At 61.0% G+C, this 22,869-nt stretch overlaps 2 protein-coding genes across 15 annotated transcripts; both read right to left on the bottom strand.

Annotated features, from left to right (window-relative positions):
- Positions 1–242: 242 nt before the first annotated feature.
- On the bottom strand, positions 243–1,977 carry TNFRSF6B (TNF receptor superfamily member 6b). Its single transcript, XM_027559181.1, has 3 exons — positions 1,347–1,977; positions 1,056–1,259; positions 243–651 (listed from the first exon to the last, which is right to left on the bottom strand). Exons 1-3 carry the CDS (start codon positions 1,741–1,743, stop codon positions 362–364), a joined length of 891 nt encoding a protein of 296 aa, XP_027414982.1. The 5' UTR covers positions 1,744–1,977; the 3' UTR covers positions 243–361.
- Positions 1,978–2,075: 98 nt separating this feature from the next.
- RTEL1 (regulator of telomere elongation helicase 1) lies at positions 2,076–22,869 on the bottom strand. 14 transcript variants are annotated; one of them, XM_027559154.1, is made up of 36 exons: positions 22,405–22,869; positions 21,712–21,972; positions 20,632–20,827; positions 20,291–20,384; positions 19,772–19,853; positions 19,516–19,576; positions 18,683–18,758; positions 18,155–18,239; positions 17,817–17,882; positions 17,021–17,174; positions 14,856–14,894; positions 14,704–14,782; positions 13,955–14,052; positions 13,499–13,554; positions 10,358–10,429; positions 10,090–10,171; positions 9,124–9,256; positions 8,888–9,001; positions 8,765–8,805; positions 8,564–8,649; positions 8,373–8,450; positions 7,945–8,022; positions 7,381–7,527; positions 7,159–7,295; positions 6,902–7,025; positions 6,666–6,813; positions 6,363–6,520; positions 6,122–6,217; positions 4,673–4,871; positions 4,348–4,488; positions 3,704–3,820; positions 3,312–3,545; positions 3,086–3,232; positions 2,845–2,961; positions 2,652–2,755; positions 2,076–2,518 (listed from the first exon to the last, which is right to left on the bottom strand). In XM_027559154.1, exons 2-36 carry the CDS (start codon positions 21,811–21,813, stop codon positions 2,438–2,440), a joined length of 3,822 nt encoding a protein of 1,273 aa, XP_027414955.1. In that variant the 5' UTR covers positions 21,814–21,972; positions 22,405–22,869; the 3' UTR covers positions 2,076–2,437. The 14 variants fall into 14 exon arrangements, with proteins under 14 accessions (XP_027414955.1, XP_027414957.1, XP_027414958.1 ...); XM_027559156.1 differs by having other exon boundaries at positions 22,741–22,869; XM_027559157.1 differs by having other exon boundaries at positions 21,712–21,868; positions 22,741–22,869.

The raw sequence follows: 22,869 nt of genomic DNA, 5'->3' as shown, positions 1-22,869 counted from the left end.
ACTTGGCCTATTCCACAACGGAGCCCTTGAACTCAGTGACTTGCCCGCCCTCCCTCCACACCTCCCTAACCGCTCAGTGAAACTTTGAGAGAGGGGTGTCACTCGCTGTTCTCTCCCGTGACCTACCACCTGAGAGGGTCAGTCCCAGTAGGAGGAAAGGCAGTGGACAGGGTACTGCTGCTAGGCAGCGCGCCCAGGTGTGTCCCTCCCCGGGTGCAGAGCACGGACTGGCAGACTGGACACTCGTTTACCAATCGGCTTTATGAAAAATAACCTTAGCGCCGCAGGGGCCGGTTCCGAAGCCTCCTTTGGTGCAGCACGAGGAGCTCGGACTGGAGTGAATAAATACCAGGAAGGGTGCTCACCGTGCCCGAAGGAAGTGTTCGCGGATGCTGCGCTCCAGCCCAGGGAGTCTGGCCGCGCGCAGCGCCCGCAGCAGCCGTACCCCCAGCGCCCCGGGCCGCGCTTCGCGGAGCTCCATGAGCTGCTGCCATAGCCTCCGCTGCAGCGCCGCGCGGCCCTCCCTCAGCGGCGGCGGCGGTCTCTGCGTCCCGGGATCCGCGAGCGCTTGCTGCAGTCGCTGCAGTCTCTTGAGGGAGATGTCCTGGAAAGCCACGAAGTCGACCACGGCGTGCTCACACTCCTCGGTCCCTGTGGGAAGGTAGTGTAAGGGGGTACCCAGTCAGGTGCCAGCGCCCCGGGAGGACAGGACCGTGGAGGGGTCTCCGCACACTCATGAAGGCCGAGGCGAGAGCCGTGCCGGAGGGTCTGGGGCGACCGCGGGAAACGTGGCGGGCAAGGAGTGCGGCTCGTGGGCTGACGCTGAGAATGGGATGCGATGCGAAGGGGGCCCGCCACACTCGCTGCCGTGCCCTCCCGCGAACCGTTTAAGCCCTCGAAGCCTGTTTCCCAATGCCGGCGGGAAATGGCATCACCCACCAGTGCTGAAACCCTCAGCCAAATAGTCTCCTGGCCCGCCCCCACCGCGCTTCCGGAAGCCTTTCCCAGGAACCAGCTAATTAGCCCTGAGCACCCCCACCCCGCCCCCTGCTCACCCGGGGCCCCTGGCTCCAACAGGCCGAGCTGGAAGCTCGTGCAGTTGGTGCACAGGGCGTCGTGTAACGGGGAGCCAGGCACATTGACGGCCAGGCCCAGGGCCGTGCAGTTGCGGTGGGGCTGGCACCGCTCCGAGCTCGAGCTGCTGGCGGAGAAGGTGCCCGGGGGGCACGGCTGGCACTGTGTGTTCTGGCTGGGGGTGCCTAGGGACAAGACGGGGAGGCCGCGGTCAGGAGAGTCGAGTGGTCCCAGTTCGGCGGAGGGTCCGCCCCGCCCCTCCCCTCACCCACCGGGAGCAGCCACGCCGGCGCCGGGCGGGCAGGACGCGTGCTCCAGGCAGAAGCCGGCGTGCTCGAAGAAACCGGACCGACAGCGGCAGGCGCGGTTGTGGGTGGCCCCGCACGGCCGCGCCTCCTCCTCGCGCTCCCCGCAGATGACGTTGCAGTAGCGGCAGCGCTCCAGGTAGTTCCAAAATTGTGTGTAGTGGCGCGGCGGGCACGCACCGCACGTCGTGGGGCTGTTCCGGCCGCAAGGCCGCTGCACAAAGGTGCCCGGAGGGCACTGGTCACACACCAGCCACTCCCCCGTCTCTGCGTCCCTCCACGGGTAGGTGGGCGCGCTTGCCGCCGCCCCGCGCGACGCGAGCGCCAGCAGCAAGGCAGTCACGGGCCACGGCGGAGCTCTCATGGTCTCTGTGGAGCTGTAGCGGCCTCTGGCCGCGTCCTATAAGGGTCGGTCTGGCCCCGCCCCGCGAAGCCCCGCCCACCGAGGAGGAGGGGTCGGCGACCTAGGGACCTAGGCTTTGACTCCTCCCTCCAGAGCCAGTACCAGGGTGGTCCTGTGACGGCCCCCAGCACAAATGGCAAAGGGCAGGGAAAGGGCAGGGCCTGACAACTGCGGGGTGGAAGAGGCAGCGGCTTCCCCTTTGGGCAAAACATGTGGAAGGGAGACTGCCCAGATGCCTCCATCCTCCCTGGCACCCTCACCCCTCCAACCAGCCCAGGACATGCAGACACATCCAGCAGTACCAGCAGCTTTATTACATCTTTGTCCCTTAGTGAACAGCGGGTCCGCCGAGGGCAACCCCCAGGAGGGGCAGGGCTCCCTTCCTTCCTATGGGAGCTCTGCCTAGAGGCTGGCAGCCATTCAAGTTCTGGGCAAGCACCTTCCAGTGGACCCACCCCAGACCCCAAGGTGACCTCAAGGCCTCTCACAGGGACCCAGATCCCACTGCCATCTCAGGGGCATCACCACAGACACTGGACTGGCCTCCCTGTCAGGCAGGCTCTTTGGCCCACCCCCAGCCAACAGGCAAGTGTCCAGGCAGTGCCCCAGGAAGGGCAGCCTCAGTGTCTGCAGAGTGCCCAGAGGGGCTCCATGTTCACTGGGGCTCTGGCCAGAAGACCTGTGCAAGTGTCTGCTTTCTGGTGGCAGCACAGCAGCCAGGGCACTTCCTAGAGACCTGTGGAGACGAAGGGCTGGACACACTGCCAGGAACCTCCTACCCCCCCACCCTTCAGCCCCACTATGGTGGGCAACCCCTGCTGGCCGTGTCCACAGGGCCACCACCATGTCCACAGGGCCTGGCTACCAACCTGGAGGTGCTGTCGCCAGCAGGCCTGGCAGCGGAGGAAGTCACAGGAGGGGCACTTGAAGAAGACCACGTCCTCCGCCCTGCAGCCTGCACACGCCACACCCGCTGCAAGGAGTCTGATGTGAGCGCCATGGGCCTGCTGCATCCCAGCCCCCACTCCCAACAGTCCCTGTAGCTCCTCCCAGGAGACCTACCCCACTCCAACTGCGCCTGCCCGCGGGGGAAGCTGAGGGGCGAGCCAGGAGCCCCTGTGTCCTCAGCTGTCCTCTGCATAAGGAAGGACGAGATCTTGCTCTGGGTCTTCCTGGGGCCTAGAGACAGGATGGAGCAGGTCTGAGGGTGCCTGGCGCTTCCCTGCTGCCCACCTGCCCACCCTGCGAGGGTTGAGGGGGACTGGATGACAGGGCAGCAGAAGCACCAAACAGGCAGCCCTACCTGGACTGGGAGCCTCACAGACAGGGTCAGAAGGCATGGCAGGGCCCCCCTCCTGGGGTCCTGGAGCCTGGGTGCCTGGGCCACTTAGGTCCACACACATCTGTCGGAAGCGCTGCTTGTGGTGTGGCCGCACGAACATGCCGAACCCTGCAGAGAACATGGCTCAGGCTGGTTCCGCTGCCAGCCCTGCTGCCTGCCCCTTCCCACCCCTACTCCAGGCACTTGCTCTGTAGCAGGGGCAGGTCCTCGGGCTTCTCGGTGGTGAGTGCAGCCACCACAGCCACCACCTTCTCAAAGTCATCATCCTGCTTATACGTGGTCAGTGCTGTCAGAAGCTGGCTGTAACCAGCAGCCCCCAGGGTGCGGCGGACATCGGCAAGGTAGGCACTCACAGTAGATGGGTGCTGCTTCTCGGCTCCAGGGGCTCTAGATCCCTTGTGCAGTGAGCAGTTGAGGTCTCCTGATGGGACAGTGACGTGTCTCAGTCCAGCAGTTTCCTAGGAACTCACACCAACCTGCCCTGTTCTGGAGATCAGAGCCACAGTGGCCCCCAGAGACTCCTCCCCAGGGTCTTCCTGCTGCTCCTGACTCTAACCTGAGACCTCTTCAGATCAGTACCTGCGGGGAATGGCCCAGAGGCCAGGTGGGGCCGGCCCTGGTTCAGCTGCTCGCAAGGGTCCAGTTGCCTGGTTGCACCCTGGGACACAGTCAGCTTGGGGTCAGACTCCTTCCTTCCTGAAGAAACAAAAGAGACAAGCAGCCATCCCATTAGTCCCTGAGGGTCCAGGGGTGCCCCAGGATGGACAAGGTCTTTCCAAGGGGAGACCTGGCCTCAAACTCTACTCAGGTCACCACAACAGCTGGGAAAGGTGGAGCTTCTTTCCTGGGGGGCAGGCACAGGGTGGGGTGTGCAGAGGGTGACTCAGGCTGGAATTTTCAATCCCAGGGCCCCGTGATGACTATCCTGGGGGAAATCTCGTCCAGAGGTGGGCACTTGGAGAGCAGCTCCCAGGCTCTGGATATGCAGGACCCCTCCAGGTAGAGATGGGGCAGGCAGGTCTCCAGGGCTCCCCAGACCCAGGCTCCATGAGGCCCGCGCCATGTGTGCTCAAAGGGCCCATGGCCCCTGAAGTGGGGTCACCTGTCTGGACCTCAGGAACCGGGAGGTTGGGCCACGTGAGAACCCAGGTCAAGAGCTAGGCACCAACCCTCCCCTCTAGGACCTGAGTCTGAGGGTCCCACCCAGGCAGACGACAGCTCACCACTGGAGTCCAGGGCCAGTTGTGCCCCCTGCCTCTGGGGATGGCCGTGCTTGTGCGGGGAGCTGCAGCCTTGGCCCGTCAATTGGAGGCAGACCTCCTCAAACTGCTGCTTGTGGTGGGGCCGCACAAACTGATAGAAGCCTGTGGGAGGGGAGAGTGGGGCTCTGGGCCTGTGGGTCCCCAGGGCTGCAGCCACCACTGGGGGGCCACCTACATCTCTTCCAGGGAGCAGGTCAACCGTGGACCCTGGTGGCCCCCACCCCACAGCTGCAGCACAACCTCCAGGGCAGGACCCTCAGTGGGCAGCCTGTGCAGGCCAAGGCACCTTGGAGCAGGCTGTGCTTCTTGGGGTCCTCGGCAAAGAGGGGGCTGAGGCGAGCAACCAGGGCCTCAAGGTCATCGGAGCTCTTGTAGTCCCGCAGAGCCTGGGTGAAGGTGTCAAAGCTGGCCTGGCTCAGTGCCTGCTTCACGGCCACCATGAACAGCTTGGCCCTGCCTGTGTCCGTGCTGGCTGCCGGGACCTCCTGCACACACATGCCCAGCACCTGTCAGGTGGTGCGGACCCTGCCCATCCACAGGGACAGCAAGCTGCTGTTGGGGCTGCCGGGGAGGATGCCTGGCTGGCCTGGTCCGGCTGGGGTCACCAAAGGCAGCCAGGAGGGGCCAGCAAGTAAGGTTGGCTTCAGCCGAGGTGGTCAGGCCTGCCAAGCACAGCGGAGGGACAGCACAGGTTCGCCCTCTTGGCTGGCAGTTCCTGCTCCTCTGCAGAGCTCCCAGTACCCACGGCAGGGGCCGCTGCAGTGGGCACTCTTGGCTTGGACTATCTGCTCACAGCAAGGGACACTTCTCGATGTGCCAGACGTCAAACATTCCTGTGCCCTACTTCTGCCACACACCCCAGTACTGACCACAGACCCTCGACCAGGACCATCTAGGCTCCCAGGTTGCCCCCTAGCTCCGCCTGCAGAGTCCCAGGCTCCTGGCACCCAGGCCACCCCCTCAGTGTCAGTCCCCTGGGCACCGCCCGGCTCTTCCCAGAATCAAGGAAAATGGACAGAGGTAGTGGCATCTGGGGCTTTCCGGAGCTTCTGGGACTTAACTCAGCTGCTCTTAACTGCTTTTATCCGAGGCTGGGAACACCACACTCCTCACACGCAGGCACGTCAGCCTGCACGCTCGTGCCGAGCCCAGCCCAGCCCAGCCCAGGGGAGACAGTCCAATTATAGGTGCCACCTCAAACCTGCCAAAGGGCCAGGCCTGGCTCCTGCCCAGCGGGGAAGACGGAACCTTCTGGGAAGGAGCCCATGGGCCTGTGTGGACTTCACCACACTACCCAAAACAAATGCAAAATGAAAAGCCTGAATCTGACGAGTCTGTAGGACTCCAAAGTGTGGTGGGAGTGCCCTGAGTGGGGGGGGTGCCCAGGGACCCTGGGAGGAGACATGAAACTGGCAGTGAAGGGCACACTGGCCTCCGAGCTGCTTCAGAGAGGTGAGTGGAGATCGAGATGTTCTCACAGTAGAATTGGGATGGGGTCAGAGCAGGCCAAGGTGGGACAGGGGGTGAGCGCAGTGCATGCCACGAGTCTGTCGCCCCCATCCACCCCTGCACCCACCCTCAGGCCTACCCAGCTTCCTTCCCTGGGCCCCAGCCACTCCAGACCCCACCCCCCAGCAAGAACAGACAAGTCAGGCCAGTGCACCATTTGCACCATTCGGAGCCACACAGCCAGAGGCCCCCTCCAGAACCCCACGTCTGCCAAAGGGTAACATACCGAGCTGCCGACCAGCCTGACTTTCCTCCTCCTGCCACGCTGCTCCTCCGCTGGCCTCTTCTCACGAGGGCCCAACAGGGTGGGGCAGCCACAGGCCTGAGGGTGACACAGCTGTGTCTGACCCAGGTCTCAGAGCCCCAGAGCACTGACACTGCTCTGAGCAGCAGGGCACCCTCAGCCCCCTTGCACGGAACCAGGGGCCAAGCCATCCATGTCCTCTCCAGAGAGCCCAGCCCTTCACCTCCTCCACCGGGAGGGCCTCATCGCCAGGCCCCTCGGCCAGCTGCTCATTGTGTTCCAGGGCAGCCAGCAGCCCCGCAGGCCTCCGCTGGGCACGGACGGGCTCCTGCTCGTACTCCACACACAGGCTGCCCTCAGTATCCTTGGTGACTGGCGAGCCTGCAGGAACGCACGTGGGCAGCCAAGTCCACCAATGCTCACCAGGCACTCGGGTCATCAGTCCCAGCATGTCACCCGCTTGCTGGAAGCGGCCTGCCCTCCACCCTGTGGGCCCCACCCAGCTGTGCCACCCTGTCACACACACCCGTGTGTCGCTGCCTCAGGCTGGGGACATGCACGTCCAGACTCATGGCCTTCCTGGTGGGGAGGGGGCCTGGTGACACGGACACTGAGACAATGCCTCCTCCTTCGCCCAGACTTGGGGCAGCAGCCCGGGGGGCTGGCTCAGGCATCTAGACAGTCACAGGTGGTCAGGGGTCACACCCGGCCCCTCCCTCGGGGTGGGCATGAGGGCACATCCAACTCGTGCTGGGGACTCACAGTCTTCTGGGCCACACGGAAGAACTGGGCCACGTCTCGGATGACATGGCCAAAGCTATCGTACACCTTGACGTGGGGGCGCACCCAGGAGGGCAGCTGGGCTCTGGTGTCTGCGTGGGCAAACCTGCAGGGTGGTGGGGCCTCAGTCTAGGAACCCCACACCCCAACCGCCCACTCCTCCGGCAGACCCGCCAGAGGGAAGAGCCGGTGTCGGGGGTGGGGGCTCTGGCCCCAGAGCTTGGTGGGAGGGGCTGCACCTGTGGTCGCAAAGAAAGACAGCCCCATAGTCGTGGCGATGCCGGATCACCCGCCCGATGGCCTGGTTCACAGCCCTGGATGCCTGCTGCCGGTACCAGTCGTGTCCAGAGAGGAACTGAAGTGGGGCGGGGAGGGGCTGTCATGTCAGCTGGAGCACTCCCAGCCCACTCCCAGCCCCGCCCCTCACATGGTCCCCAGCCCCACCCAGCTCCGCCTCTCACCTGGCCCCCAGCCCCACTCTGGGCCTTCATCTCATCCAGGAACTGCATCTTAAGGAGAACCCTGGGGTCCATGCGGGGTGGGTACGGGAGGCCTGTGACGATCACTCCACGGCCATTCACGTCTGCGAAGTCCAGTCCCTCACTAGCCTGGAGGGCAGCAGGTACTTTTTGCCCGTTTGTCTCCATCAAGCCCGGGACCTTCCCTAAGGGTCTCCCTGTGCCTGAACCCTCATGGCCACACGCATCCAGGATGAGCAGGGTGAAGAACCCTCCAACCTTGAACCAGGCTGGATTTGGAGTCCACCGCTCCCAGGACCTCACAACCACGTCCTCATTCCCAGAACCTCCTCTGTCCTTCCTGCCCACTCCAGGACCTCAGGGCCCACCCCCTAGGACCAAAAGGACCACAGCTTCCCATATCTGCTGGACCTGGGGCTTGAGGGATGTGACCAGCCTTTCCTGCCCATGGTGCAGCCCCAGGTCAAGAGCCCTCAGTCTCCTTGGGCACAGGGTTAAGGTGGGGAGGAAGGGCAGGCGTGTGAGACCCAATCTTTGGAGGCTCACCTTCCCCCGGCACACAGCCAGGAAGATGGCCCCACTGGACTCGGGGGCAGCAACTCTGGCGTAGAAAGCCTCCATCACCTGGAAGGGAAGGCTGGTCAGCCCAGCCCGGCCCTTGACCCCTCCACCTCCTTGAGCAAGCCCCAGGAATCACCCTCCGAGACAAAGCACCCCAGCCTCGAGGCAGGCCAGCAGGCCCAAGCAGCTTCTTCACGGCATAGCTTCCAGGCCAATCTGGACTGGCACCCAGCATCTGCTTACCGTTCCCAGAAAACACAGGGTCTGGTGCTAGGGCAGGAGGGGTGGGGTGGGGTCTGCTGCTGTCATCCCTGAGCCCAAACTTCCTAAAAGGCCAGCGGGACCTCAGCCACGCAGGGCTAAGGGTGGCCTGAGCCCAGGGCAGCCGGGGGTGGGGGGCCTGGGACCCGGACCTCCGAGAAGCCTCCTTTGCTCCTTGGTTCCACGAACAGGGGCTTCCGGACCTCCAGCTTCCTGGTGAAGTCACGGGCCTATGGGAGGAGACTTCTCAGATAAGGTGTGCGCCTGGCCCTCCTACAGACTCTTGGCCATTTGGGGCTTCCCCTCCACACCCGTCCCAGAGAACACTGGAGGGGGGACGCACCCTCCAGAACTCCAGGCTTTTCTCCATGACCGGGTAGGAAGGGAAGAAGACCAGGAGTCCGTGCGGGACCACGCGGGAGATGTTGCCTGCAAGTGCCATGGCCTGGGTCAGCGGGACAGGTGTCCAGAGAGCCCCTCCACCCACCCCCCTCCCTAGAAGACCAGGCAGGACAAGGAGTTGGGGGGGCACCCATGCACTCACTCAGCACCTTCCCCAGGGAGGACAGGCACTCATCAGAAAACCTGCAGAGAACCAGGGGGCTGCTGCCATGAGGGGCCAGTACTCACTGCCCGACTTGCCCGGCTGGCCCACCAGGCCCCCTACCGTCTGTCAAAGGCAGAGCTCAGCTGGGCTCCATCAGGGCCTTTGGGGATGACCCCCACCCAGATCTGGTGCTGGTTGATGACGTGGGGGTTCTCCAGGCAGACTGGGAAAGGGCTGGAGGGAGGCAGGGGGTTGTCCCTGTGAAATCCTGAACCCCAGCACCCTGCGGCCCAGGGCAGGGGACTGGCTTCAGGATGGCCGCCCCACCCCCGGGGGGCACAAGGACCTGCCCTTACATCTGCATCTCCAGGCTGAAGGAGGCCATGGGGGCCAGCGTGCCACTGGTGAGGATGAGGGTGCGGACGCCCTGGCGGACCAGCTCACGCATGCTGTGCCCAGGGCTGAAGCACCAGTAGCTCAGCACCTTCCCTGCAGGGGACGCACATGAGGCCCAGCTGCCAGCCACACAGTGATCAGCCTTCCCAATGCGTGGCGCTGGGCCCTGAGGCCTGGGTGTGCAAGTCTGCCCAGGGGCCTGCCTGAGTCAGGAGCTGGGCCTGGGGCTGAGTGCTTCCTCGGGAGCCCAGGAACAGCAAGCACACCGGAGAAGCCCGTCAGCACCCCGGGGTCAGAGGAGGGCTCTGAGGTCACTTCCAGAGAGATCAGCCCACTCCAACCCCAGAGGTCCCTGTGGCTCAGGGCATGAAGAGCCAGTCCCCTCCCTACACACCAGGTGGGACTGCAGAAGAGGGAGGGGCCTGGGCCCACAGCCCCAGGAGGCAGGAAGCCACTACAGACGCCTGCAGGACAGACATGCCTCCCTGCCCTCCGTGCTCCACAGAACGAGATGGGAACAGCAAATGCGGATGCTGGCACTGTGACCCTGGGATCACAGCCACATCACAGGCCAGCAGTGACACTTCCAGAAGTGAACCAGAGAAGGCTCTTCCAACCTTTAGGATGGGACCTGCCCTCAGTGGGGAGGATGGAGGCGGACCCAGGCCCATAATGTCCCAGGCCAGCCTGCCCCAGGCCAGCCTGCCCCAGGCCAGCCTGCCCCAGCAATGAAAGGAGTGACCACGGAGGATGCTGGGGACCAGGAGCCCAGCCTCGGGGCACTCTGGCTTCTCTGTTCAGACTCTCAGAAGACAGATGGGTGGCACCTAGATAAGGCTGGATGGACAGGCGGCCAGGAGCCCACAGCTGGACAAGGAGCCACCCCAGTTCAGGGGGAGCGTGTCCCTGCCCACGAGGAGCCATACCTGGCTTTCTGGCCGCCGTGGTGTTCCAGACATCTGATCGCTGAGCTGTCCTCCGGTGACCCGCATCCAGGTGGATGTGCACCTGGAGGGGCGGAGTGGACAGGTGTCCCAGGAGTGCACGTGTGTCCCAGGCCCCACTCAGGAGCCCATCCTGGAGGCAGCCCCACCTGGTAGGACTGAGATCCCACCCAGGAACCCCATCCTGGAGGCAGCCCACCTGGTAGGACTGAGATCCCACCCAGGAGCCCCATCCTGGAGGCAGCCCCACCTTGTAGGACTGAGATGCCAGCCCCACCATGGGACCAGGGTCACCTTCGGCAGAGTCCACGCTGAACACAATCTGGAAGGCAGAGATGAGGGATGAGGTAAGCAGGACACACCTGAGACTGCCTCTCCTGACATGCTGCTCCCACGCAGGAGAGACGGGCACTCAGGGCATGGTCGTCACCCGCCACTGCCTCCAAGCCAAGAGGCTGAGGGGAGAGAGCTGCCCCATGCGATACAGCAGTCCTGCTGGCCCCTCCTCGGCCGCCAGTCCCCACCTCTCATGGGCACCGGGCCCAGGTCAGCAGCTCGCCTCCCCTTCCCCCCCAGCGCTGGCTCAGGGCCAGGGCAAAGGACCTCAGTTTACTTGAGAACTAAAAAGATGAAATTAATCCCTAAGTAAAACAAGTGGAATTATACTCTTGGTGAACGCAACAAGCCAAGAAAAAACAACAGCAGGCATAAATATTGGGGCAGAAAGTACAGCACACTAAACATTACAAACAACATGACTGTCCACTTAGAAAACCCAGGAAACAGAATGACAAACATCTTGAATGAAAAGAAAACTGAGTGAGACAGCTTCACACAAGACCAACAGATACAAGTCAATGGGTTTCTCATACACAAGCACCGGTGCATTAAAAAGATCCCTTTCTCAATAGCAACGAAAGTATTTAACACTGGAAATATATAAGACACAGATGTAACTTTCTCCAGAACAGACGGTACAGCCGCCCTGGAGAGCAGAGACTGAGCCTCAGGCAGCCCTCTGGACATTACAGAGCCCCGGCTTGCCCCAAAACAGCCCAAAGGTCCAGGAGTCCTGGCCGAGGCTCAGGAGGCTCTCACAGAAAAGGAAGAAGCTGACACTTGGCCGGTAGAGACAAGGCCAAGACACACGTAGGAGGGACAGTGCGTCCACAGCCTCACGCTCCCAGGGGCCTCATGCTGGGCTGGACATTGACCACAGAACCTCGACTTCTACCCGGTTCCTATGAGAACAGGAGACCGGCACCACCAGCGGCTGGAGGCAGAAGCTTTACCCACCACACCTTCCTACAAATGGATCAGCACCCTGTTTGCGGCAAACTCCAGCAGGGCCCAGGGGACGTGGGTGCGGGGCCAGGAGGAGCAGCAGGCACCCTGCGGCCCTGTGTGAGACCCCAGAAGCCCAGCCCGTGGGTACCGTGCAGCCTGTGAGGAGTAAGCGCCAAGGGCAAGAGGAGCTTTAAGAAGCTTTTCCATCATCCAGATGGCAAAACACCCAGCCTAGTAATTTGCCCAAGTATCTCCCTGCAGGGACAGGTCCACACACATGACTCCATCCCAGAGCGGAGGCCACACTGGCAGGTAAGGCCATTTTGGGGCCATGGCTTCCTTTGCAAACCCATGCCGTGGCCCCAGAGCAGCTCCCACACTTCAGGGGACAGGAGAAGTTTCAGACCCCAGTGTGGTCGCCCTGTGCTGAGTGACGTAGGCACGGCTGCGGGGGAGGGCCAGGTGTGGCTCCCTCCTGGCTGGCTCTGGTGCCAGCCTGCCGGCAGCTCGGCACTCCACCCTGGGGGCTCTGTCCTGTCTGTGAGGCAGGAATGGGGCTGGAAAGACAGCCAGGCTCACAGAGGAGGACGCCAGTGGTGGTCCTTCAGGCCTGGGCTCTGCCTGCTTCCTCGTGGCACTTCCGTGCCAGGGTAGCGGGCGTCCAAGGCCTCCACCGTCCGTGCGGTGACCCATCACGCCTGCTGGGTCTCTAGGAGTCCCAAGTCCTGACTGCAGGGCCCTGGCCTTGCCCTTCCAAGCAGACCCTCCCTCGTGGCACTCTCTGCCCACCCCTCCTGCCCCTCCTCACAGGGCCCTGGGTTCCAGGCCTGTGCAGCCCCACCCCTCCCCGGATACCCTTTTATGGAGTGGGTTGCTCCCTGCCCCAGACTCTCTGGAGCCCAAACACCACTAAGCCCGTGGCTTTGGAATCTCCTTTGGCAGCTGCTCTAAGTGGCCCCCGCGGGTGACTCAGCATCTTCTGCTGCCTGAACTGCCTGCAGGCCATTCTCTTTCGCTGGCACGTCCTGTCCCCTCCAGCTGGAGGAAGTGTGACCCAGCAGTTACTCATCTCACATCCCAATATGACGAGCACCTGTGGGTGCGGCCAGGGGCCCCATGGATGCCACCCATGCAGTGGAGTGGAAGAGGGCATGTGGCCTTGGAACACAGCAAGGGCTGGCGAGAGGGACAAGGTGGGGTGACAGTGACAGGCGCTGCTGGGCAGGTGACCGAGGGCCGCGAGCCCACTGAGCATACGCAGCTAGGGACCCCCTCAATGTGACTCCTTGAGGCATGGGCAGCCACACACATGCCACACAGGGCCTCTGGTGCCCATGTCCCAAGGACCAATGGCCAGGGAGGGGCCTCTGCTGAAAGGCCCAGCAAGGAGGAACAAAGGCCCTGAGCTACCCAGCTAACAGAAGACAGGCCCCAGCTTGTCCACTTGAGTGGAGGAAGTGCCTCAGCCGAGCCCGAGGAGAATGGCACGTCAGGGGCAGGAGGTGGGGACACCAGTGGCCCTGAGGCACGTGACAGCCCCTGGTCCCCTGGCTTAGGGAAGGTGGGGTCTCCACGGGTCCAAGAGGGCCTCAGCTGCCCCACCTCCAAGATCCCAAAGCCCAGAGTGAGACTGGCCTGGCCCAGGGATGTGCAACCCACCACTGATCCCAACACCGGCCCTAGGCCCCACCAATGCTCACAGGCATCACCTGGACACACTCACCCCATCCATGTCTGGGCACCCTCTGGGTGAGGCTGGCCCAGCAATAACAGGGCACAGTGTCTGTGCCCCCCTCCCCCCTACTCTGGGATCCACTTATCATTAACTTTCCCCTGAAGAGCTGTGTCAGTAAGAAACAAGAAGAGCCTACAGCTGGCCAGGCCTGTCTGAAAATCTGGGGGACCCGCTGCCCGCCTGGTCCCATCCTCAAGGCCTGAAGCAGGTGCCCAGAGTAGAGGAACCCCACACTGTGGGGCTGACCTGAAGCATGTGCTGGGGCAGCTGGCCCTGCTGCCAGTCTAGCACCATCAGCAGCCCACAGAGAAAGCCCCGACCTTCCATGGGGAGAAGAGGCGCCACCTGCTGGCGGCAGTCATTCCCTACCTGGATGATGTCCACCAGCTTCTGCAGGCCCGCCGTGTTTGTGAACAGCCCGGCACCTGTGGGGGCAGCGGTTAGTGAGGGGCGTACCCTCAGAAGACAGTTCTCCCCTCTTCCCAGGGGGTCTCCTTTGGGTCAGTAGGACAAGCACAAAGGCTTCTGGGGTTGCCCAGGGGCCAAGAGCACAGCAAGGCTGGGTGCCCCCAGGGAGACCAATGGGGAGTGGTCCTGGGGAACCCTCTGGGTGGAAAGAGCACGGAGGTTTGGAGGAGAGAGTGGTGGGGCCCACGGTTCATTGGCCACCCAGCCCCTCAATCCTCTTTCCTGAAAGGGGTTGACCAGGAAGACTGCTCATTATGGGATACATGCCATCAGACGCTCTAAGGACTCAGCCTCCCAATCAGAAAGCAGTCAGTGGCCCAGAGGAAGGGGCGGCCCCAGTGCGTGGCCGGGACTCACGTCCTGCCAGGTGTTGAATGAGCTGGTCCAGGGAGTCAAGGATGCAGCCCTTGGTCTGAAACGTGATCTGGGCCTCAGCAAACAGCTCGAAGATGTAGCTATGAGAAAGAGGCAGCTCTGCACTTTGGGAACATAACAGCCATTAAGTCATTTTAAGCTTCCTTCACCTGCAAACAAGCTCTGAGCCTCCAGGGAGGCCCAAAGCTGGAGGGGAGTGGCCTCTCCCCTCAAAAGCCCCCATGGAGAGGAAAGCAGTCTGCCTGAGACCTGCATACCCAGAGAAAGACCTGGGCTTGGGGCTCAGGCCTCAGATGGAGGCCTCTGTGGAGTGGAGGCTCTGGGCAGGGCATCCAGGGAGCAGTTCTGGAAAAAGAGTCGGGAGGAGGTGGGTAGTGGAAACTGCTGAGGAAACCTGCGCGAGCCTAGGAGACGGCTGGGCCATGTGGGGAGCAACTGGGCCCTTAGAGGGTCTGAGCACAGCAGAGCAGGCGGGGCTCAGGGCCTGCATCCTGAGCTGGCACAGCTGGCAGCATGCAAGCAGTTACACCTGCTCTTCCTCCCAACAGAAGGTGGTGCTTCATTCTAAAAGGCAACTGCAGACAGAGGGCTGGACCAGAGCAGCGAGTGGTCCCAACTTTCTCAAGGACCAAACGAAATGCTGGCAGCCACTCCAGGGCCTCCAGGATGGGGAGACTCCCTGCATTGTGACCCAAGACATTCCCCGCACACCTGCCCACTCCAGCCCTCACCTCCCAGGCTTGGTGACACCACTGTTGTCTCCAGGCAGCTCCACAGCATCGATGGCCCCCTCCAGGCGAAGCAGAATCACTGTGGCGGGAGGGGGCTATCAGGTTGGGGCTGTGGGGGTCCAGGGCACAGGCAGGAAAAGAGAGGCACTTACTCTTCAGCTTAGCGAGGTCTTCCGGCTCCAAGTTCAGCCCTGGGGAGGGAAAAGTGCACATGCACAAACCTACCTACTTCCAGCTCCACCGGCTGTCCTAAGGAGCCAGGATGCTGGCGTAAAGGGCAGGATGCCACAGAAGAGAGCTGGCCCTGAAACCCACGCTGTCCCAATTGGACAGGAAGCAGCAGCCTGAGCTGGGTGGGGGCAGGGGGTCATCTTCGGAGGGACCCAGGGACACACACCAATCATGGTTCTAATCTGCATTTCCCTGATGACCAATGGGCTCCATTTTTTGTGAGCATATTGACCATCTGTGTCTGTTTATATCTTCTGCCCATTTAAAACTGGGTTGGGTGGTCTTTTTGTTATGAGTTTTCTCTATGCTTTAGATACAAACCCCTCATCAGATATATTATTTGCAAAAACTTTCTCCTGTTCTGTGAAATATCTTTGGTTTCTTTTTTATTTATTTTTGTGCTGTGCTGTGCTGTGTCTTTGTTGCTTGCGGGTGTTTTCTAGTTGTGGTGAGCAGGGGCTACTATACTTCACTGACTATGTCAGCTCTGTGGCAAAGGGACTTGGAGGTGCCATAATGCTGAGACCTGGAGATGGGGAGATCACTCTGGATTGTCTGGGGACCCTAAGCAAGATGGAAGGTCGTCAAAGGGTCAGAGAAGATGCCCCAAGAAGCTGGGAAAGGCCAGGAGATGGAGCCTCCTCCACAGCCCACAGTGGAGCCGGCGCTGAAGATCCTCCCGGGCTTCTGGGGGCCATGAAAGAACACATGTGCTGCTTCAAGCCACATCTGGGTATTTCCTTTAGCAGCACTGGGAAATGAACACAGCTGTGACGTGTGCTATCACGTTACAAGATTCAATTACCTTATATTAAAAAAGGCTATTTAAGTTAACATGTTCTGGATTGCATTGTACCCTCCAGAAAGTTATGTTCAAATCCTAACCCCTGATCCCTGTGAATGTGACCTTATCTGCAGACACAGTCAGTTAGGATGAGGTCCTAGTGGACTGGGCTGGGCCTTCATCTGGTGACTGATGTCCCAAGGATGGAGGACATGGTGTGAAGATGGAGCTAGACTGTAGTGACGTGTCTACAAGCTCAGGTCTGCCAGCAGCTACCAGAGCTGGGGCGCACGCCCCAGGAATCGCAGAAGGGGCCGCCCGCTGACACCTGACCCAGCACTGCTAGGGTGTAGTACTTAGTTAGGGCAGACCTGGGAAACTGACACATAACACCTAGTAACACAAAACAGTTTGTTATTTAGTTTCTTAGTTTCCACCTCTAACAGGATAACTATCTGTAGATGTAACTCACAAAAACAAAGCTTAGTAAATTTCCAGAACTGAAAGTTTAAGAACCTAAAGGGTCCTGAAGCTGACATGTCTGAGAACTTCTGTGTTAAACACACAAAGCCATTTACAAACCCACTCTCCCCCCAACACAGCCTGTGAGCACGACAAGAGAGGACCCGGGACCCTCACAGGCAGAAGCAGGCAGCCTGACGGGAGAAGGGGCTTCTGCTCCGTCCGGAGTCTGTCCACGTGTGGGACTGGGAGGCAAGGGCTATTCACACCCTGCTGCATCTTGTGTGAGGACACAGTGGGATGTGGAAGATGCCCACAGGGCAGGTGCGAATGCAACAAACCCACCACAACTCAACAGCGAAACCCCTGCTACCAAGTGGTCTGGGTGAGCAAAACGTGGATTACTAACTACCAAAGGTCGTGTAGAATCCATGCACACACTAACCACACACACACACTAACCACGTGCACACACTAACCGCGTCCACCAACACCTCTATGCATACCCTGATCAGACAGAAAAAGGGGTGAGGACTCCAAGAAGAGAACATTTCATGCGCACGATGCTCGCAGGTTGTTACTGAACATCCCTACAGCTAACATCCCTGGTTTTCACGTCTACCCAGAAGTAGATCCACGCCCCAGGAAGATGGTAGAAAGGACTTGAGAAAGTGCTGACTCATTGGGTTACCCAGCCCCCTAGTCTGTGAGGCTGAGAAGCCTGACAAACTGATGTTTCCAGAAGCCGAACAGAAGCTGATGTTTGCAGAAGCCAAATGGAAAGAAGGGTGCTGGGCAGACTGGCCCCTGTCCCGCTTGTGGGCCCCACCGCGAGCTCACCTGACCCGGCGGAGTCTGCGCTGAACTCTGGGTGGAGCTCGGCCTGCTGTGCCACTTTGGTCCGCTCCTCCAACACCTGGTCAATCACGTCCAGCCCCGAGGCCACGTCGTGGGGCGTCAAGTCGAAGGACGCAGCCTCCTCGCACATCTTCTCCTGTGAGCCCAAGTCCACCTGTCATGGGGCTCCGGGAGGCAGACGTGGGGCGGGGGGCAGAGGGAAGAGGAAGTGAGAGCCCCCCAAGTCCCACCCTGTGATCTCAAGGCCAGCTCTCAAACTGGCCCAGAGGTGGACGTCTGGTCCAGACAGTATTGAAAAACTATTTTGTTTGAGTTGCCATTATTAATAAATTTCCCACTAAACTCTGGCTTCTAGCTACTCTCGAGTCAAAACCAGCCCACTGGGCCCACTGCCCCCATGGCAACAACTGCCTGGAATCAAGTGGGGCTGAGGGTGACCACCTCTGGCCCAGGATGCCAGGCTCCCCAAGTGGTCTTCCTCCAGCACCCCGGTCAAGGCCCGCCACGCCTGGAGACACGGTCCCTGGGCCCTGGCAGAGGCCGCAGAACAGGTGGGGCGGAGCAAGCAGGTGACAGAGGCAGCCAACAGGGACAAAGGGAAGAGAAGGATAAGATGGCAGGGGGATTCTGGGGTCTTGTGTGGAAATGGCGGGCACAGGCTGGAAGCCTGCCTTGCCCAAGTTTGCTTGGTCCTGACAGTGGGGCACGGAGGTCTGAACAGGACGGCCCAGCTGTTCTGTGTGAGGAAGGGGATGTTGGGAGGCCCCCAAACACTTACCACATTGTGAGCTTCATCGAAGATCACAACCGTCCCCTTCAGGTCAATGCCGTGTGCACGACGACTCTACAGCAAGAGGTGGGACTTTGGGCTGGGGCTGATGTGCCCGGGCTGCCCTGTGGTGTCCAGTGGGAGGAGAGCGACCCCGGGCAGTCCCTCACTCCCACCACCCACCCAGCTCTGCTGATGAGGGAGGCTGGTCCTCCGGCACCAGCCTGCAGCTCCCAGCAACAATCTAATACTGGAACCAGAACCAGTAAGGGCTCCTTTGCTGGCACCTCTGAGCCTGGGACCTTCTTGCCATCAGGCACTGTCAGCTGCGCAGGCTGAGGCCTCACCTTGGCATCCAACAGGTAGTTGTAGGGCATGAAGATTATGTCCGCCTGCTGCTTCAGGTTCCGAGACAGGTAGTAGGGGCATAGCCTGGAGGGGAGGAGGTGCTGGGGCACTGCACGGGCAGCGAGGCTTACACATCTTACACATCTGTCCTCAACCGTGTGAGTGGACCACTCACTCGTGTAAAATCTACAAAAGCCCCAGGCCCACTCCTGGGCAGGTGGATGAGACGGGAGGAAAGGGGACAGCCGGGCCTGTGCCCCCACGACCAGAGCCCTGAATCCATGAAGCTGCAGCAGATGTCGGGGGTGGGGGGCACGTCAGGTGGAAGACAAGCTCAATGCCTGGGGAGTAGAGGCGGGCTGGGGGCCAGGAAGAAGGGTCTCACTTCTTAGAACTTCACAGTCCTCACAACTGGCATGTACTTTCATACCGAACAACGTTAGTTTCATGATTTCAAAAGGAAAAAAATGGATGTGCCTCTGCACGTGGAGGGAGCCCAGCCTGGGGCGGCCGAGAGGGGAGCTTACTTGTGCTTGGTCCCGCTCCTGACCAAGTCCTCGATGTCCAGGATGGGGGTGGCCAGCTCCTGCTCCAGGCTCTTCTCTGGGGACACGGTGGGAGTGAACACAGGCTCTTAGGTTCACCGAGTCCCCCTGGACCACAGGGGTCATCCGGGATGGAATGACTCCAGGCAGCCCCTGGGGAGGGCACCAAGCCTCAACCAAGTCCTGAGGGAGCCCTGCTCTGTGCTTTAGAAGGCAGCCACAGGCTGAGGCTGAGCACCAACGGGAGACCCAGGGGAGGAGGCTGAGGGCAGTGGGAGGGGGCCTGCAGCCCAGGGACCAGCAGGCACCAGCTCCGAGGGTACCTCCTCTGTAGGCCAAAAGCTCCCCCCAGCTCCCCACCCCACTCTGGCCTCCTGGCCCCTCCCTCCTCAAGGTCCCTCCAGGTGAGGTGAGGGACCCTGCAGGTGAAGGCTGGTCCACCAGAGGGAGCAAGCTGACCCACAAGCTGCTGTGGAAGGCGGCTAAGACCCCAAGAGAAATGCTCTCCAGAGACCCAGTACCTAGCCTGTCCTAGGGGCTGCTCACACTGGCATTCCTACCTGACAGGCACCTCAATTCCAGACTCCTAGAAGGGACAGTTTAGGCCCAGGGAACCTCCCCTACTGGGCATGGCGGGGACCCTCCCGAAAAGCCCAGTCCCTCAGCCCGTATGAGCTCCTTCGCCAATGTCACGAAACAGAGCCCAGGTGCCCCTGCACATAGGAGGCCGCCGAGCTCGACCCTCAGAGGCGCCCACACTCCCCGCCCTGCAGCACGCTCACTGAGGCGAGGAGGGGCCGCATGAGCCTTCTCACCTTCCACGTTGTTGTAGAAGTGACAGGAACGGCTTGCCACCTTCCTGCGGCACAAGTGGACCTGGGGGACACAAGGTCTGGGCTTGTGTGACAACTGCACCCTGCCCTCCCCTGCCACCATTCAGGCACCCCACCAGCTCTTCACCCTGCACCCCTACCCCACATCCCAGGGCACAGCTGAGGCCCTAAAGCCTGGGCAGCCCCTACAGAGCAGCAGCAGCAGAACCCCAGGAGACAGGCAGGGACGGGAACGCACCTGCATGTGGTTACTCTCCTGCTTTTTCACCTCAGGGTGGATACACAGCTGCTCCCGGGAGCCCAGCACACACACTCGGGGCCTGGCAGAAGACAGGGCGGGGGCCCCAGTGCCATCCAGCGACAAGAGCCAAGAGTTATACTGGGAAGCTTGGCTCACTTGCCCAGGCAACCAGAGCGGGCAGGCAGGGCAGAAATCTGCCCCAGGACTGACAGGGGCTTTCCCTGCGGCTTAGCCCAGCCTGAGTCAGGGTCCAGGGCAAGTGAGGAGGCAAGGCTGAGAAATGAGGGCAGGCCTCTGGAAGGCCCCTACACCTCCACACTCCTCTCATGGGACACTGGAAGAAGGGGACACAGCCCTCTTGTAGAAGTGCCGGGAGCTCCGACACAGGGCAGAGCCCCACCTCCGCTGCCCCACCCACACCTACAGCTGACATCCTGATGGCCACAAGGAGCTCAGGGTTCTAGCCCAGTAAGGGTGTCCCAGGGTGGAGTCCTGGCAGACCACCCCCCGACCCACCGGTAGGAAGTGTTTCGGAGCTCGCTGATGACCTGCGTGAGCTGCGAGTGAGTCCTGGAAGCATAGATGATCTTCGGAATGTCCGTGTAGCAGGCTGCCCAGCACAAAGAAGGACAGGTCACGGCTACGGGCACTAAGCTAAGTCCACCCACAGACAGCTAAGCATCAGGTGCCTGAAATTGTGACCAGGAAGCAGAGCACTGGGTCTCTGCAGAGTCCTCATTTGTCTGTAAGGCTATGACCCTAGGTTTACAGCTAGGACGATGAGAAATGGCGTGGCAGCTACAAATCCCCTTTCCTTTCCCACCTCCCTGCCAGGAGTGGGGCAGAAGGAGCATCACCTGGGACATCTCCTTCCGGGATGGCGTTCCCCCAGGACGCCAAGGTGCGGTCGGGGAAGAGCTCCCCTGATGCCCTCTCAGCGATCCTGCGGGCAGAGACCGCGTCTCGGAGGTGCTCTCGCCAGGCCAGTGTGCTGCAGAGAAGGCACAGTGTCTTCCCTGTGCCTGTGGGGCTCTCCAGAATGCCGTTCACTTTCTGAATGGGGTGGGGAAAAAGGGTCAGGGGGGAGCAGGGGGCAGGCACCGCAGGCCACACAGCCCACCTGAGACCAGCCCAGCAGCCAGCAGAGAGCATAAAATTCCACAGGATCTTTCCATTCCCAAACCAAAAGCTGGAGGTTAGGTCAATACATGTTAGCAAACAATTTGCAGAGCATTACCCAAAACACCACCACAGTATCTTCTAACATGCCATAAATAGGAAAATGATTAATTAGGTGTCAAGCCTCAAAATAGGAGTTCCATTCTACAATTCTGGATCCAAGTATTTACATGATCTTGATGAGATCTGATGGCCTACATAGCTCTCAGCTGGGAGCCTGAGTGGGGAGCCTGAGCAGACACAACGTGCCCAGCTGCAGATGCAGCCCTTGAGGGCTGGGGGCTTGGGCAGAGACAAGAGGGCATGCCCAGAAACCCAGCAGGACCCTAGCTGTATCCCATGAGGTTTAATGACCGCCCCAGATGAGGGCTGGATACCAGCTGCCCCTCTGTGTGGAAATACGTCCTCCAGATCCTCAGATGGCTGGCTGCTTCTCATCGCTGGGCCTCAGCTCACACACCACCTTCTCAGTGAGGTTCCCCCAGGTGCTCTTAAGCCTACCACCTTATGCCTTTCTTTATAGAACTCATCACCATCTAGAATTACCTTTTTTAAATTTATTTGTTCAGCATCTCTCCTACTCCACCTAAAACATGAGCCCTATTTATGGCTAAGGCCCACATCCATAACGGCAGCATTACCAGTAGGACCTGGCCAAAGTTAACAGGAGGTGTATGTACTGATGCGTTAGGTCTTTGCAGAGGCTCTACCCACGCTGACCCATCCCCAGGTACAAGTCCCTCAGTCTGCAGCCTCACCTCCTGCAGACACTCCAAAACCTTGCTCATGTACTCCTCTTGGCATTTGTACGGCTGGAAAGGGAAGTCCACTGTCACACCTTTCAGGGTTATCTTGGGCATACTGGTCTACTCTTGGGGGGTCACAGAGGTTGGCTGAAGTGCAGGCTGTGTGGATCTGCGAGACAAAACCTCCTCTGAACATCTCAGAGTCTCAGCGGTTTCAGGCAAGTGATGCCAGCCTGCACTGCGGGGACAAGGAGCCTCTCTCCACGCGAGATCCTACAGCAGAGACGGAAATGACAACAAGCCTGTGTCTAGCGAGCTTTTCCCGAGTGCAGGCCACTTCATCAGTTCCCGCAGGCAGTGCCTCCCGCGGACAGGTCCGAAGGTGAGCCTGTGACATCCCATCACAAGGGGCTCGGAGAGGTGCCGTCCCTGCCCTGTTCTCCCGCCCCACACAGCTCCACCGAACTCCTGGAGAGGCAACAGAAGAGACGGAGGTGCAGTTCCACGTGCTCCACCCGCAACGACACTGCACTGACCTCCGCCACAGCAGAGGAGCCAGTTCCCAGCAGCGCCCCACCACCGTCCACCCGCTCCTCAGCCTGGGCGGCTCGGAACCTCCCACCCGTGCGGCTCCCACCCTCGGTTCTCTGGGCCATCTCCATCCCTCCCACGCGGGCAGCGAAAGAACACGTGTGCTGCTCTGACCTGGGACGCGAATCCGTGCGGCGTCCCGCAAACCAACCCGCCTCCCGAGGCCTGGTTTCGCCTAGACACTGGAACTAACTGCCCGCGCTCCAAAACCCCGCCCGGCCGCCCTTCCCGCGGGCCCGGCCCACTCGGCGAGCGTAGAGCTGGGCACTACGCGCCCCACAATGCAGCGCGGCAGAACCGCCAGCGCGGGACCTGAGGGTGGCGCGGGGCCTGCCGGGAGTTGCAGTGACGGAAGCCGCTGCTGGAGCACAGGTTCCAGTGCCCGGGTCTCCGAGGGGAGCCGTACACAATAGGGGTCCCCAGAACTTCGCCCCAGTCCGGCCCACACACCACCACCGTGTCCGCAGCCGGCAGCCAGTCTGAGTATGCGGGCTTAGGCGCGCCGTCTTCCCTGAACTCTCTGCACTTGCGCCGCCATTCCCAGTCCCTTGCGCAGTGCTCCGGCCGGAAACTGCTCCC

The sequence above is a fragment of the Bos indicus x Bos taurus genome, chromosome 13 (genome assembly GCF_003369695.1).
Source record: "Bos indicus x Bos taurus breed Angus x Brahman F1 hybrid chromosome 13, Bos_hybrid_MaternalHap_v2.0, whole genome shotgun sequence".
In the NCBI taxonomy this organism is placed as follows: Eukaryota; Metazoa; Chordata; class Mammalia; order Artiodactyla; family Bovidae; genus Bos; species Bos indicus x Bos taurus.
This window is presented reverse-complemented; position numbering and strand designations above follow the sequence as displayed.

Excerpts from the sequence above, each read along its gene's own strand:
- TNFRSF6B (XM_027559181.1), bottom strand. The coding sequence starts at position 1,743 with ATGAGAGCTCCGCCGTGGCCCGTGACTGCCTTGCTGCTGGCGCTCGCG. Across the intron at positions 1,260-1,346 it reads CGCCGGCGTGGCTGCTCCCG|GCACCCCCAGCCAGAACACA; the intron begins GTGGGTGAGGGG and ends TCTTGTCCCTAG. Across the intron at positions 652-1,055 it reads GTTGGAGCCAGGGGCCCCGG|GGACCGAGGAGTGTGAGCAC; the intron begins GTGAGCAGGGGG and ends ACCTTCCCACAG.
- RTEL1 (XM_027559154.1), bottom strand. The coding sequence starts at position 21,813 with ATGCCCAAGATAACCCTGAAAGGTGTGACAGTGGACTTCCCTTTCCAG. Across the intron at positions 19,577-19,771 it reads AGGAGAGTAACCACATGCAG|GTCCACTTGTGCCGCAGGAA; the intron begins GTGCGTTCCCGT and ends TGTGTCCCCCAG. Across the intron at positions 10,172-10,357 it reads TGGCATCTCAGTCCTACAAG|GTGCACATCCACCTGGATGC; the intron begins GTGGGGCTGCCT and ends CCGCCCCTCCAG.